General features: G+C 30.5%; 1 protein-coding gene across 2 annotated transcripts in view; it reads left to right on the top strand.

The window, feature by feature from the left end:
• LOC144836165 (protein kinase C iota type-like) overlaps positions 1-15,913 on the top strand; it is a 57,061-nt gene that overhangs the window by 33,279 nt on the left and 7,869 nt on the right. For both annotated transcript variants that reach the window (XM_078691386.1, XM_078691387.1), the window contains 5 exons: positions 6,312-6,362; positions 6,634-6,719; positions 9,218-9,349; positions 13,544-13,613; positions 14,337-14,637. In XM_078691386.1, coding sequence (XP_078547512.1) covers positions 6,312-6,362; positions 6,634-6,719; positions 9,218-9,349; positions 13,544-13,613; positions 14,337-14,637 — 640 coding nt within the window. The remainder of the gene's footprint in view (positions 1-6,311; positions 6,363-6,633; positions 6,720-9,217; positions 9,350-13,543; positions 13,614-14,336; positions 14,638-15,913) is intronic.

Genomic DNA, 15,913 nt, shown 5'->3' on the forward strand with positions numbered 1-15,913 from the left:
GGTCCCTCTTGGAGAACTGAAGAGTGTGGTACTGAAGGGGCACTCCAAACCATAGCTAGGATTTTTACAAAGCAGGGTTAATTTTTCAACAAATGGGCCAAAAATCATCATGTAGTTAGGACTATTCACCATCACCTTCCACTGCTGGTCTCTGGATTGGTGAAAGGACACTTTTAACAAGAAAAGGATTTGACTTTTACTGTACCAAGAAAGTTTCATAATTTCATTTCATTAACAAAGTAGTTGAACCAGGGAGTTTTATACTAATCAGTTTTTAATAGAAACTGCAGCATACAGTATATTGGATATAGGTCCATCTTTTGATCATCTCACTTAACTTTTACCTGTTTGACCAAGTATTTGTTCAACTCTTGGCTTCATAAACTCCATTGTTACCAAAATCTTATTCTTCAAGGCCCACTCCTCATGGCCTCCTAATAAATTATAAATTTATCACATTTAGTTGATTTATTTCTCCCAGGGTTTACAGTGATTACTCCATGGTGAGAACAAAAGGAAGTGGTATTTCCTGTAGTTGCTAGTACAAGAGGTTATCCTCACCCATGTGAGTGTTACGATTTGATAACGGCGCAACAAAAGAAAACTTCCTATTTATTACTGTCCAACTTCCTTTTTCAACTGATAATTTCTGGTCATTATCTGATGGGGATATAAAGCCGAAGTTAGCTGAGAGTTTATTATTACAAACTGATGAGTTGAGAAGGGAAGTTGTTACTTCTGTGGTGGTTGGAGAAAAAGCTTTTTTAGGCCTAGCAGCTACCTCCTTGCTATGAGGAGCCGCTGCGATGTCTACCCATGTGTGCATGGTAGAATCTTTGTTGCTCCATGGTAGAATGTATGCTGTAGAGTACATGACTTGTTACTCTATGTTCTAGTCTATGTTTAGTTGAGGCGAACCGTCATTGAGATATCTTGTTATTCTGCAAATACATCTCTATAAAAGGTAAATAATTTTGTGTTATTCTTCTTTAATAACTTCTTCATGAACAGCTTCTTAAACTTTTGAAATAGTTAACTCCTTTAAAGAAATTTGTTAGGCATTATAATTCGTTGTCAATGGCATTTGTATTTTATTTATTATACTTAGCTGGCTTTCTGGATTTTTTTTTCATTGTTTTTTTTGGATAAAATTCAATTTTTTTTGGATGACTCACAATCATAATTTTACAAAAACATGATGCCATCTTTGTAAACTTATCTACCAGTAAGGCTTATTTATAGGACCAGTAAAAAATTACGAGTTTTAGTCAGTCATTCTATCTCTAATTGTTGTAGTAAAATCTAATGGTAGTTTAGAAATCAAACGCCAGAACGTGTCAAAAGTAAGCGTTTATGAGCCTTTATCCCAGCTAATTTGCATAATATTAGATAAAAATGGTAAAAGCAGCTGCTGTTAAGAGATAGGATGAGTAATGGTAGAAGCTTAGCAAGGTCAGCTGCCGTAGGATATAAACACGTGTTACAACTGAAGAACATGTAGTTAAAAGGTGGTCAGCGTCACAAGCAGTACAGTAGTGTTCAGGTGGCTCGTTACAGTGAACGTTTAGAAACTTAACTTTGGTGTACAGGGTTACTGTTAGTGTTAATTAAAACATGCGTAGTGAAACGGTGTTAGCAGTTTTAATTAAAGAACCCGTGCAGTTTATAACAGCAGTGTTTAATTAATGATGTTAAGAGATGGTCTGCAGTGCTCGTTGTTTGAACGGAAAGATGCAGTTAAAATGTAAAGTTTAAAGATTTCTAGTGTTCAAAAGCTGTGGTTTTCAAGTGTAGATTTCAGATGTTTGAATTGAAGAACGTGCAGATTAGAACACAGTATTGTGGGTAGTATTTTGAGTTAAATAGCAATTCACATGGCGATGGTAGTTCTCTCGTGGCAGAAGCAATTTGTTTATTAAAAGACGATAAAAATGTAAGTGTTATAAATTTACAAAAACAGATTTAGAATTATCTATTTATTTATCATTTTTTAGGCGGCTAATTTTAAACACAAGTTGAATCTAGGGTTCAGGTTTTTTTTTAATTTCAAGCTATCCACCACACTAATTAAAATTAATTTAATTTAAGTATAAAAGTTCTTTTTTCCTTTTCTTTTTCTTTTCCCTTTATATAATATAGAAATAGTGTAGTAACTCGCCTGTTTCTCATATGTTCAGTATCATACTGACATAATACAGTGTTACTTTGTATCACATGTGATACCTGTATTTAGGTTAGTTAGGTTTATAGTAATATGCTTACCACGTGACATGCGATACATATGTTACACTGTATCACAGAATTTGCCTATGACAATGTACAGGTTAATGAGTTATAGATACAGTATACTGACTAAACAATATTAAATAAATTCATCAATAAAAGTATTTATTTATTTAATTGCTGTAATTTATTTACTATATCTTCAATATGATATGAAATCCTAAGATCTGCCTAGAATTATAAAATGCATCACCTCGATAGTTATTTCTCTGCGCTTACTTTCTATTAGCTTTGTACTTCTCATCATCTTTTGTTTGCCAGGCTTTCATTGAAATTTAATACTACAGTATTGACTCACAGTTCTATATGTGCCTTGATAATTAAATTATTGGGACATCGTATCTGGCTTTCTGTAAGGAATACTTGAGTTAATTTTATACGAACTCTCCAAGAGAAAAATAAAATTAATAAAAAGCCACTAGATTGAAGTAGATATGAGAGATTGAAATTTCTTTTTAGGAAATTAATCTACATGATTAATTACAATCTTTGCAGATTAATTTAAAAGATCACAGAGATATATAAAATATCAAATGTTTTGTTTGAAGTATATTTTTGCAAGTTTTTTTATAAAATAATAGAATTATGGTATTTAAAAGAGGTTTATAAAATGAAATGTATGGATGTGTGGATGGAAGATTGTTGGAAGTGGATGTTTCTACATTTTTCTAAGTTGATAATTATGGTCCCCTCACTTTTCGATAGCAAACTCCAAAATGTATAAAAAATAATTAAGTTCGTGCCCATTGTGATGTTTCCAGAAGCCTAGTAGTTTTTTGGAAGTTAAATGTCGTACTGAATATTGTAAATAGAGGTGGTAGAATAGGGTTAGGAGGGGATGTTTTTTTCTGGTTAAGTGATAATGCTCAGTCTATTCAATCCCCTTCCCAATTAGCTCTGATAAAGTGGCTTTCTTATGAGAACAATTATAATTACAAAAAGGCTTGCATGCTAACATTTTATAATTCAAATCTCTTCAAAACTTATAAGCAGTGGTCAAAATGTAATTGTACAATTTATAGCCTTTTAATTGCTCCATAAATTTCTTTTCATTTCTTTGTTTGATATTTCTCTACCAGTATCTCAAAGTGACTGATTAACGAGTAGGCTTTGCTTTCCAGATGTCCCAAAATGTCATAAAACCTGTGACCATTTGTTGCAGATACAGTAATAAATAATAATTGTTTATTTAAGAAAGCACTAAATAATACTTTAAAACACCCGCCCATTTACAGTTTCATTATTTTCTGCCAATCAAATTAATAGCCATCTAGGCCTACTGTAATTAGGAAAGGGAAAGTTTGTTTAAAGCTCAAATTTAAGTATTGTTTATAACAAATCTTCATGTCATGGTGATTATAATTAAAATTAATGATAATATTATTAGTATGTCAAAGTTTATAGGGAATAAGTGAAAGTTTGTTTTAAAAATATAAATAGAGTATTAAGGGGATATATTTGGAACCAAAAAGGCATCCCTTTAATACGGATTTTAACACTGCTAAACATAGCAGTGTTATTTAAAAACATTGCTAATTGCACAGGGAAGTATATCCTTAGACTTAGACTTCATCTGAATAGGGGTGTGTTCTGAATGGGCATGTCCTCTGAATATGGGCGTGTTCTGAATATGGGTCTACCCTGAGATGTCCCAAAGTTCTACTGACAAACTGTATGTAAGGCTAGATTTCAATGTTGATTTTATGTATAAATTGCCAATCAACATTTAATAGTGTTAATTGTTGTTTATTAACAATTAAATCAACTAATTATTGTGATTCTTGACAATGTGTCAATCATTATGAATGACAGCTATAGCTTTGTTTGCTCATTTTAATCTGTTTAGTTCAGGTGGTAATTGATTAGGATTTTAATTAACACAAATGACTAACAAATTGGTAACATTTATAAAGGCCAGTAAAATTACTAGTTGATGTCCTCTCTGCCTTTCTCTTATCATAAACATTTGTAGTTTTAATGAAATTGAAAAATGTGACACCCTTACAAAACTGGATCAGTAATAAAGGAGAGAGTGACTAAACTAGTAAATTCTTGTTAGTAAGTATTTCAGAAAATTCATGAGGGAGCTGTTTTCTAATATTAATCTAGTAGACAGATGTTAAAGTAAAACTGTTGAGTAATTTAATGACAAATTAATGATTATTGTAACTTTGTTACCATTAATGTGAAACTAAGTACAGTACAATATTTAGTAAAAACTTCAATAAAAAAGAATTTAACAAAGAAATTAAATATACAGTACAGTAACTTTACTTTTTAATATTTTCTTTCTGGCTTCTGTTTTACTTTATAATTTTGATTTAGCTTTTTGCTTATTTTTGTTGTTTATCTCCATTGAGATCCAGCCACTGATACCCACTGCATCGTCATTTTTTTCAGTGTTTATTTTATTTTTTTTATCTATCGAGATCCAGCCACTGATACACATAGTATATTCAGTTTCAGTAATTTGCCTTTGGATTTTAACAAACAGAAAAATATCCAATTCAATTTGAACATACCATAAATTGATTGAGTGCCCCCACTGGTTTAGTGGTTGAGCATGCGCATATCAAGCAAAAAAGTCGTAAAATTTTTGTTAAAATTTTAGTGCAGAATAATAAACATATTTTAATGCATTCTAAAATAGTGATACACTATGTTTTGCAATAAAATGTGAAAAAAATAAAAAAAATAAAATACTAGTCTTCTAATAACTACAATCTTAAATTATGGACATTATGTTTACATTTGATAATGTTATTATATATTATGTTATAATTTTATTACCAAACTTTATAACACTTAACTCTTCAAATTAAATAAACATGTGTCAACTTTGATATAGTATATTTAAAAATTTTCATGTATGAATCTAAATTTAGATTTGAAATCTAAATTTAATCATGAATATCATGATGATATTCTCATGTTAGTTGGAAATTGATCTGTAAAAAATGTATGCTGTATCCCTAGTGGTAACGTTTAATAAGTTTGATGATAATTAATAAAAAGATGAGAGTTAGATTATTAATATTTTAGTGAACAACCTAAACAAATATGAAGTGAAATTATATTGTACATAAATGTGTTGAAATATGAGGAGCATAACTATGTCATGTCAAAGGTCAAATATATGATTGCTATTCGTGATTGTAAAAGGGTGGAACCAGAATTTTAGGGTGGGTTTGGAATGAGGACGTGGTCTTATGCCCTTCCCAAAAAAAAGCTTCAAAATTGAATTTTCCAAACTTTAGAAAGTGTGGTAATGAAGCTGCTTAATCTGCTACTGGTTTTCATTTTTTCTGTAGAGCGCTGCCCATTGCATTTTGGGTAATGCGATTTCTGTGGATGGCAACCCACTGATTTAAACAGTTATTGGGTGCATAAATTTAGCAGAAATAAAGATTACATTTTAAATTGTATTGAATTTAAAGTTTTAAATAAACGGTTTATTCGCCGCTATGCACAAAAAATTAATGTTATCTACCAATGCCATCACCTCATTTTCATACTACTGTATGTAACAATCTATAAAAACTTAATGTTTATGACTCATAGTTTAGCAATAGAAACTATGGTCATGAAGCTCTACTGGTTTCAGTCCATGTCATACTTTCTTTGTGCTCACTAAATTTCTAAAATACTTTTCAACTAAAAATGTCAGCTTAGTGTTTTATTAAATGTGATTGTAGAACTTCTAGGCTGTTTTTTCTGTAAGGTTAGGTAGTCCTCAGCTGCTAGCTCATTAACTTACTTAATTTGTAATGTTTTTATTGTTGTACTGTGAAATTGTGAAATGGCGAAATAAATGATAATTTAATGATAATTGATGATTTGTCCCAAAAAAATGTATTTTACTAGCATTTCGTTAAAGAACATTTAAGAATGAAGAAATGATATTTCTCCATGATTTATGTATTCATTTCTTTCAAATTAACAAAATAGTACAGTTTCACAAAAAATTAACAAGTTTTGTTTTGTATAAAATATTTAAATAACCGGTTGTTTTATTTTGTATTTTTCAGTTTTTCCAAATGGCCCGGAGAAACCTGGAGCACCATGTCCTGGAGAAGACAGTAAGTTTTTAAAATTTCAATACATTTCTAGGCCCATTTTGCTTTACTATCAGCAACAAATTGTTTATAATGTTAATGATAATGGTAATGATATATTTTTAATAGCACCCTCTTTGTTTGGATGTGTTTAGCAAAAATGACAGTGCCCTCTATGGGTTGGCCATACTGTTATAAAATTAGAGACTTTTGATAATTTCTATGTTGAGATCTTCTATTCTAAAGTTTTTTTTTATGTTGTCAAAGTTATAATATTCATATTTATTTTTTATAGAAAATATTTACAGACGGGGAGCACGAAGATGGCGAAAGCTTTACAAAGTCAACGGTCACACCTTCCAACCAAAACGATTTAGCAGAGTAAGAAATAATATTGTTTTTAATCCATTTTTTGTTTTTGTTCTTTGGATTTAATGAATTAATATCTTTTGCAAAGTAGCAAAGAGATTAATTTCCTCATTTAGAACTTAAAATCAACATTTACAATCAAGATGGCTACAGTATATTCTTTTAACACACAACTTAAATTTGAAACAATGTAATCATGATAAAATATTGTAGTCCATAATAAAAGTTGATTCAACTATGTTAAAATCTGGAGATATTTTTAAACAATACTTTAAGTGGTTCCTAATTGGAGGGTGGTCTTTAGTTGGATTACAAATTAATACCATACTATTAAATTCAAGTCTTTATTCATATTATCAATTTTGGTAATTGAATTTCATATTAAAGATTAAGTTTAATTAGACAATTTGCATATAAATTGGTTGCCAGTTTGTGAGTGATTGTACTCATTAAAAATACAAAATTAACAACAAAATAAATTAATATATTTTCATTTTCTGGCTTTTATTTCACTGTTTCTTTTAATTTCACTTTAATTTAAATTTCTTCCATGGAGGTAAACAAATTCATTTTAATATTCAATCTTCAAAGAGGATAAATAAGCAAAAAATATTGAGAATAAGTTTTAAAATTTAAGATCAAAATTAATAGTGAACATTTATTGTAACTGTATATGTATTACCTAATAGTATTATTTCATTTCAACAAATAAAACAAAATAAATAATTAGTCCAAAATTAACATACATTTACTTTTAACTGTAAAATTGTTTAAAAAAAAAGTAAACTACTTTAAAATGATAATTATTCTAAATTAGAAATAGCATTTACTGAGAAATAACTCAATAATGTACATTAGGTCTGTAATAAAAAAATATTAATATTGTCATACCAGCATATATTATAACCACTTACAAAGTGCATTGGGTAATATTTTACATTTGTTTTATAGTTGAATTGAAGTAACCAACAAAGTTAGTAAATCATAAACCACTAAACTAAACAATTTTGCAGAGTCACAACGAAATATGTTATCTCAATTTTTGTTCATCATCATAATTTCCTTTTAAAAGCAATTAAAACAACTGAAAGCAAAACAAATTAAAACTAAAACAAGTATAAATTTAAGTATTTCCTGTACATAACACCACATAAGCTCTGAAACCAATTCTTTATTGGTTTCAGTTTGCAAACAGATTGTTCAATCTGTTCGTGCCTGGTAATTTACTTTGCTTTTGATAGTTTTGCTGGAGCTAGTTTGTCGGAAGGGAAAAAACTGATGTGGTGTGTCGTTGATTTATTGGAAAATGTCAGACAGCATGCTGGGATTTTTTTTTAAGTGGGCAGGCGTTCATCGTCACGTCCTTTCTACTTTCTAATTGCGGAATAATGATACTATGAATATGGTGATTGTCTGTTATTAGACCGTAAGCAGTTGGCTGGTTAGATCAAGTGGGTAGTTAAAGTTGAGAATACTGAGCAGTTCAACCAAGCTGGCATTTAGCAGCTGTTATGTTTTTTCGATAACATACGTATTTGATTCAGTATCGAGGTGCAGACATACAAGCATAGTTCTGCAACATTTTTCGTTGCTTTTCTTCCTCTGTAAAATATTTTTATTTTCTTTACAAGGTTTCAACAAGGAAACCAACATTTTTTATTTGGTTTTTCTTGATTGTATGTCAGCCTGCAACATTTTCCCATCAACTGAATCTTGTGATTCTCTAAATATTCTTGGTAGAAGTTTTCTGATTTCTGATTTAAGCAACGTGGCTATGATTTGATTGTTTCTGGGTGTGTTCCTTCGCAAGGTCTTTGCAAACTCCAGGAAGTCAATCTACCATAAGACCTGTCAATATTCTGATGATGATGGTATAATATAATATCTTTGCCGGCTGCTGATTGGATATCAGAGGTCATGCACATCACATGATGAGCTCCACTTCCTTACAAGATCCTTTGAGTGATCTATTAACAGTCTTGCAACCAGTTATTCTCTTCCTGATTTGAATCGGTTCTAGTTTCCTTTGATAGTTGGGAGCGGTAACGACGGACAGATATAAAGGGAGTCACATCTGTTTTCCCGCTTTACTGGGAAGAAATGCATAAGCGGGATTCACTCTGTGAGAAAATTACGGTGTGTACCTAACACTAACAGCAATCTCTACAAAGCTGGTTGCTTGACCTTTTTATTGCTGCCGTCTTTCGACAAAATATTCATTGGATTTCACATTTTGTGTTAAATCCATGCCGTTAATCCGGTGAAAGGTGTATTTCACTTATTCTACGGCATTGCTTATTGAAATTGACTCTTTCATAGCCGTTAAATTACCTTTACTTGTTCTTCATTTTACCAATCAAAATGGAAATGCAGAAAGGTGATTAACTGAATTTTGTAAACCTTTAGGTTTGTCTTTCGTTGTACTTTAGTCAGAAACGTTTTATCAACCGAATTGGAAATGTGGAAATACAGTATGCATAAATGAATTTTTAACTTGTTTTTTCTTTCAGAGGGCAATTTGTTCAATTTGTAACGATCGCATTTGGGGATTAGGACGGCAAGGATTCAAGTGTACCGATTGTAAAGTTCTAGTTCATAAACGCTGCCATAAATATACTAAAGTTCCATGTGGAGAAAGACAAGTAAGATTTTTTTTTTATTTTCATAAAAGAATAGAAATATTTTGTTTTCTTCTAACTCTAAAAAAATAGTTTTTAAATCTATTCTAAGTAATTTTAAAATTATTCTTTTGATGCTCATTTGATTACACTATTGTTGCCAATTGTTCAGTGTTCATCTCATACATAGTTCAGTACCAAGTAATTTGACTATTTTTTATTACATAAAGACATACTTTTCAGTTAGTTCTAGTTTAATATAATTTCTTAATATTATGGATTCAAATTTTATTGTCAGCAATGACTACATTTCTCATATTTTAGAATATATTTTTCAGAAGATCTATACAATATGCTTTTGAAATATGTTTTACAGTACCTTGTTCAATAACCATTGTCTTCTTTTAAATTAAACTAATTTATATAGTTTGAAAGAAAAATAAATTGTTTTCTTGTTTTACAAGACTGGAAAGAATGAAAGAACAATTTTAATTTAAACTTTAGTTGGTCATAATTCAACAAAATTAAATTCTCCTAGAGCATTGTAAGAGGTTTTTTTCCAATGGACAATGAAAGGAAAATTAATTGTTTCCTTGAAATCTTTCAAACTTTGGTTGGTCATATTTCGACAAAAATTAAATTCGCCCAGAGTAAGTTTAATTTTCTTTCCAATGGACAATCAAAGAACAATAATTTCTTGAATTAAACTTTGCTTGGTCAGAATTCAACAAAATTAAATTCACCCAGAGCATTTATGTAAAAGGCTTATGTATTTCCAAATAAGATTACTTCTAGTGAATTAAACTAAGTAAAAAACAACCCTAATGAATCTCGGAAACGAGTATTGTCACGTCGTCGCAACTTGAAGGCGTGAATTTGCATAGCGTCTTTTTACAGTTGAAAGATCTTCCATGTGATTATGCTATTATGAAAACTGAATTTTCTCCATAATGATATTATAACTCGTCGTAGCGGAATATTATGTCTATTAGTCGGCGTGTATGAAACACGATACAATATTTTAGTGACTAATATAAACTCCTGCTACATCAATCATTAATGAAATTAACAAACTACGAAATTAAGGATTTGTTTCAAGCGTTTCAACTATTCTTTGTTAGTCAAAGCTTATTTTATATAACTTTTAATGAAGATATTTTAGTTACCTCTAAAGCTGTCGTTGCATGTTTTATAAAGCTACACATGTTGTAAAACAAATTACTATATAAAAAAAATATTAAACCAAAAAAAAAGGCTTTTTTTTAAACGTCTGCTTATTTAAAGTTTTAATCACTTTCCAACCCTATTTATTTATTTTAAGATAAAAGATAATTTTTTGTTTTGACCCACAAACAATATAAAGGTTCCAAGAGATTAGTTAGTTACTTAAAATTATGTTTAGCTAACTTTCTTACAAAAAAATGTGTTTATTTTGATGCGATTATATTTTTTCTATGCCGTTTCAAATTTCCTATTTTTTAACAAATACAACCTAGCACAACCTAGCCTAGTGTGTCGATAATAATACCACAACAATATCAAGTTGATCAGTTTTGACCATATTAGATGAACATACTATAAATAAATAATCTGTGTTGAATGTTGTCAATAAATATGAATATCAGATTGTGTTTACCGAAGATTAAAGTCTATACAGATACAGATTTATAGCCTAAAAGCTTTGTAGCCGACGTGCTCTCATTTATGATCGTTTGTTAATAAACCATCATTTTTGTGGACAATATGGCTGTTTAACTCCTACCCTAGATATTTGTTGGACTGTCTCCCAACGCTTCCAGATTTAATCCGTTTAATAAACAATACTAATTTAAATACTTATTAGGAGGTTTACAGATCATGAATAATTTAGATTTTCAGTTTTAATCGAGAATAAAAGAATACTTATTTTAAGTTTTTATTGTAATTCAAATAAAACATTTACTTTGTGTAAGTAAGTATCCAAAAGTACTTTTCTAATACTAACTGTATAATCTACAGTACTTAATTACTTAGATCATTTCTTTGGTTCTAAAGTTCAAAATACTAATTCTACAATATACTTCAGTGTTACATTATTATAATACTATAATTTATTCATTTTATTTATTTATTATAACTTAATATTAAATTTATTGTTTGAGTATTGAATGCAATAAGTTACTTATTCAGGAATAATTCTGTATGTACATAGATTATTATTATTATTTGAGTAGACTACCATATGGTGTGTACAGTATAAAGTTATTATACAAGATATTGTATACTTTTATGAGCTTTCTTTTGTTGTATAGGATTTAAATTATACAGTATTCAAGTTTTGGTAACAAATCCTTATATGGGAAGTTTAATACTTAATAATATGCAAAGATATCAAAAGCAAAACTTCTATAGAAAATGCATTTATAAATGGATGCGGTTTAGTATAAAATAATTCAATTATCAACACTTCATTCATGATAATGAATCACCATATTAAGTGTTAAATTATAGATTATATTTTTGGAAATTATATACATTTTTGACTGATGTAGGAATTTATTGAAAAACTGAAAACTAATTTAATAAAAAAGAGAAAAATTCAATTCTTAAGATATCAGAATTTAAATAATGTGAATTGTTTGGAATCTGATTTGTTGTTTTTTTCACGAAGGAGAGAATCTGGTTGAGTGTTAGATAGTTGCTCTAGAGGAATGACTTTTTTCAGAAGGCTCCAAAACGTAGGAAAAAAGGTTTCGAAATTAGGAGTTGACGTACGAGATAATAAACTCACTGAAATTCATTGCCAAATGTTGGAAAAGAGGGTTGTGAAAAGAGGGTTGCGAAAATTAGGAAAGTCTTGCTAAATATAATCTAACTGTTAAATTTATATTGCAAATTGCCAACCGTAGGAAAAAGGATTACGAAAATTTGGAGTTGCTTTACAAGATAATATGCTCACTGTTTAATATCGCATTGCAACTGTAAGAAAAAAGGTGGAAAAATGAATAGCTTGCGAGACAAAACGTGTACTGTTTAATTCCTGTTGCTAATAGTCTATAGAAGGTTGAGAATATTAGAGGAGTGCTATGCGAGATAATAAGCTCACTGTTGTGGTTGAATCCATGTTTCTTTGCCAACATACAGGAGGAAGGAAAGGTTGTAATAATTAGGAGTGCCTATAGTAAGCTCACTGTTTAGAATAAGGATTGTATAACATCCTTCCATTGTTTTAGTTAACTGATGTGTAAGATAGTTGGCTCATCTTTAAGTCCGAATAGCCACGAACAGGAAGCGGAGAGCTTGGGAATGCGCTCCCTCGATAGCTTCCAAAGGATACTGCGAGCCGATGAAGTAGAACTTGTGTTTCCTGTCGTTGGAAGTACTTCTCGAAACCTGCTGCAAGAGATAAGAACCTAATAGCCACGTTTTTGCTTTTCTTTTTTTCTTCCGCGTTTACATGATGCAAATCCTGCTGAGGTAGATAAGCGCAATATTGTTTATGTCCTGTTCTATGTGAAGCGCCATTTTTTAATGACGTGTGTTCGGGATAATTAGGAAACCTCATAAATTATAAATGAATGTGTATGACTTTTTGAACTTTGGATACATCGGGGGTAAAGACGCTAGTTTAGTTTGGTTGTTGATTTTAGTTTTATCTATTAGCATGGAGCAACGTGTTAGGCCCAGGCCTCACAGTATTCTGATTTCAGTCTACTCCCTCAACAAAGTCGAAAACTCTTGGTGTAAACTAAAGTCTGACTGCACATAATTTCTAAAAAGGATTGTGATGCCTGTATCATAAACCTTAACTTAATCATCCATGATTCAGGCACCACATGTGATACACATAGTAATAGTATGCTGTATCATGGAATTTGCCTGATACTTGGCGAATATATGTGGAGATACAGCACTGAGAATCATGTGCAACTAAAGTATCCATTCTGATATTATGAATGGAGTATTTCATGTAACATAATATAGAATAGGTTGATGTAATATTAATGTTGAGTATGTTTGAACGATGCATTATTTATAGCATAGCCATCGTCGTTGATATACGATAAGAAACAAATTCATCAGTCTCTACCACAAGTGCTCGCTGCACGTGCTCACACCATCAACCATTCTACCTACTGTGTCAGTGACATCAACTCATTTGCATAATTTATGCAGAGTAATACTGTTGTAATCATTAAGCATTGTTTATTAATTTTCAACGTGATTTGATTTTTGCAGGAGCCTAGATCATTTCTTGACGAGTCCTCACACAGCACACCAAGCAATTCATACCGTGGGAACACATCAGGTAAGTGTATTGTTTGAATTTATTTACCAGGGTGGTGCATTCCGTCAACAAAACTTACCCCCTTGGCCCCTCACACTTACTATTTCAGTTATATTCTTTAAGTTTTTAATTTGTCTTTTTATTGGAAATCTTTAATTTATGAAATTGTCAATTGATATTTTTGTATTATTGTATAAAATTGAATAACTGTATTTATATTACAAAGCTAATTTGATTACCATATTCAAATAAAGAGTTTTTAATCTTGATTCATTAGGAAAAAATTATATAAATAATTAATTAATAGTATTGATATTGATTACAAAATTCAATCAAAAATTGTCTAAGATCAGCGTCACGTTGATGATGCAGTAAATAATAAGAATAATTCTACGGAAGCAATGGCTATGAAGAAGAGCTTGAAGGTTAAATCTTAAATCTCATTTAATACCCCCGATGAAGAAGTGTGAACATTGTGCAATAAATAACAAACTAAAGTAAATGAAAAAAAAATAATAATAATAATTGGGAAAAAAAGTGTTTGTTAAATACTAAGCCATTTTAATGTCATAGTTATTCACTTTTACAAAAAGTTGATTGAAAACACTTACTGTATAAACACTGATTCTGTAATTTAATGAAGTAAAAAAAAAAGATCAACCGAAGCCTATTTTCTGGATGACAGTTTTTTAAATATATATAAATTAAATGTCAAATGGATTAAAATGTGATTTTAATTTTCAGGTGCGAGTAACGAACTTCACCATGATACTAGTGAAACAGTGTCGGTTGAAGGGTCGGCAAAACGTATCGGACTCGAAGAGTTTGACCTCATACGGGTTATCGGTCGTGGTAGTTACGCCAAGGTGATGGTTGTAGAACAACGCAAGACGCAGCGCATATATGCAATGAAAGTCATCAAAAAGGAGTTGGTTAATGATGAGGAAGATATAGACTGGGTTCAGACGGAGAAACATGTGTTTGAAACCGCTTCTAACCATCCATTCCTTGTTGGACTGCACTCCTGTTTTCAGACTAAGAGCAGGTATGATTATCATTGAGGGGCCTTGCTTTGCTAAAGCTCTGTCTACACTATCAAACTAGTTTGACAAAAAATGTGTGATGTGCCCAAATATGGCAGTGATATACCCAAATATGGTAGTAGTCATCATGTATGAGCATATCACATTTTTTTGTCACATAAATTTTGATAATGTAGACAGAGCTTAACTTCATATTCATCGTGGCCTAGGAACTCTCAATATTTCCCTTCTCTCAAATAAACAAACGTTATGATAGAGGGTATACTTTCTTAAGCTCTGTCTACACTATCAAACTAGTTTGACAAAAAAATGATTTGCCCAAATATGGTAGTGATTTGACCAAATATGGTAGTGGTATGACATCATCATGTCCATTATGAGCACTTTTTTCACTTATTTTTAGTTTGAAAGATAAACCAATGTTTAAATTATTACCATTGAATTAACCGTTCTCCTGTAAGTGTAATATTTATACGGTTTTACAGAAATCGCATCTGGAAAAAACATAAAATTTTTAATTTAAATGAATAAAACATAAAATAATTATTGTAATATTTTATTTGCAAAATGGATGTTGTGGAATCAAATCTGCAAAATCTATAACATTTATGTGGTTTTTTCAATGGTTATGTACAACACAATATGTACTTCAAAAAAAAGTTGACTCTGATAGTAATAATATTACTATGAACCTTTGAAAATCGTTCAATATATGCATTGCTCATTGTAAAGGCTAAATTATTAACGAGTTAAGCAGATCAAATCAGGGCCTCTAAACCTCATGGGCCTGCCCTCGATAATTATCAATCCCATCATCTTTGGGGAATTTAGCGTCCATTAATGTATTAAGCAGCTGTAATATTTAAACAGCTTATTTGACTACCGAAAATAGATTTATGAATTTTGTAATACTAATTAGATAATATTCAAAATAAATTATTGTATTATAAGAGAGCTCCTCCTCTGGTACACACCTATTAAGGGGTGAAATTATTATTCTGTGAAATGTATAAAGGGAAAGTTATCTTTTAACACTTTTCACACCTACAAAGTGTTCCCTTGATAGGTGTCCTATATGAATTGAGTTAGCTATAATAAGGAATCTGAGCTATTTCTTTGATATCTAGGAATATTTAAATATAAATCCAAAGGCAATTACTGAAAAAATGATAATGCTGTAGGTATCAGTGGCTGGATCACAATGGAGATACAAAATAAAATAAGCAAAAAGCTAAATCAAAACGATAAAGTAAAACGGCCAGAAAAACTAGCAGAGCT

The sequence above is a fragment of the Antedon bifida genome, chromosome 2 (assembly GCF_963402885.1).
Source record: "Antedon bifida chromosome 2, ecAntBifi1.1, whole genome shotgun sequence".
NCBI classification, from domain to species: domain Eukaryota; kingdom Metazoa; phylum Echinodermata; class Crinoidea; order Comatulida; family Antedonidae; genus Antedon; species Antedon bifida.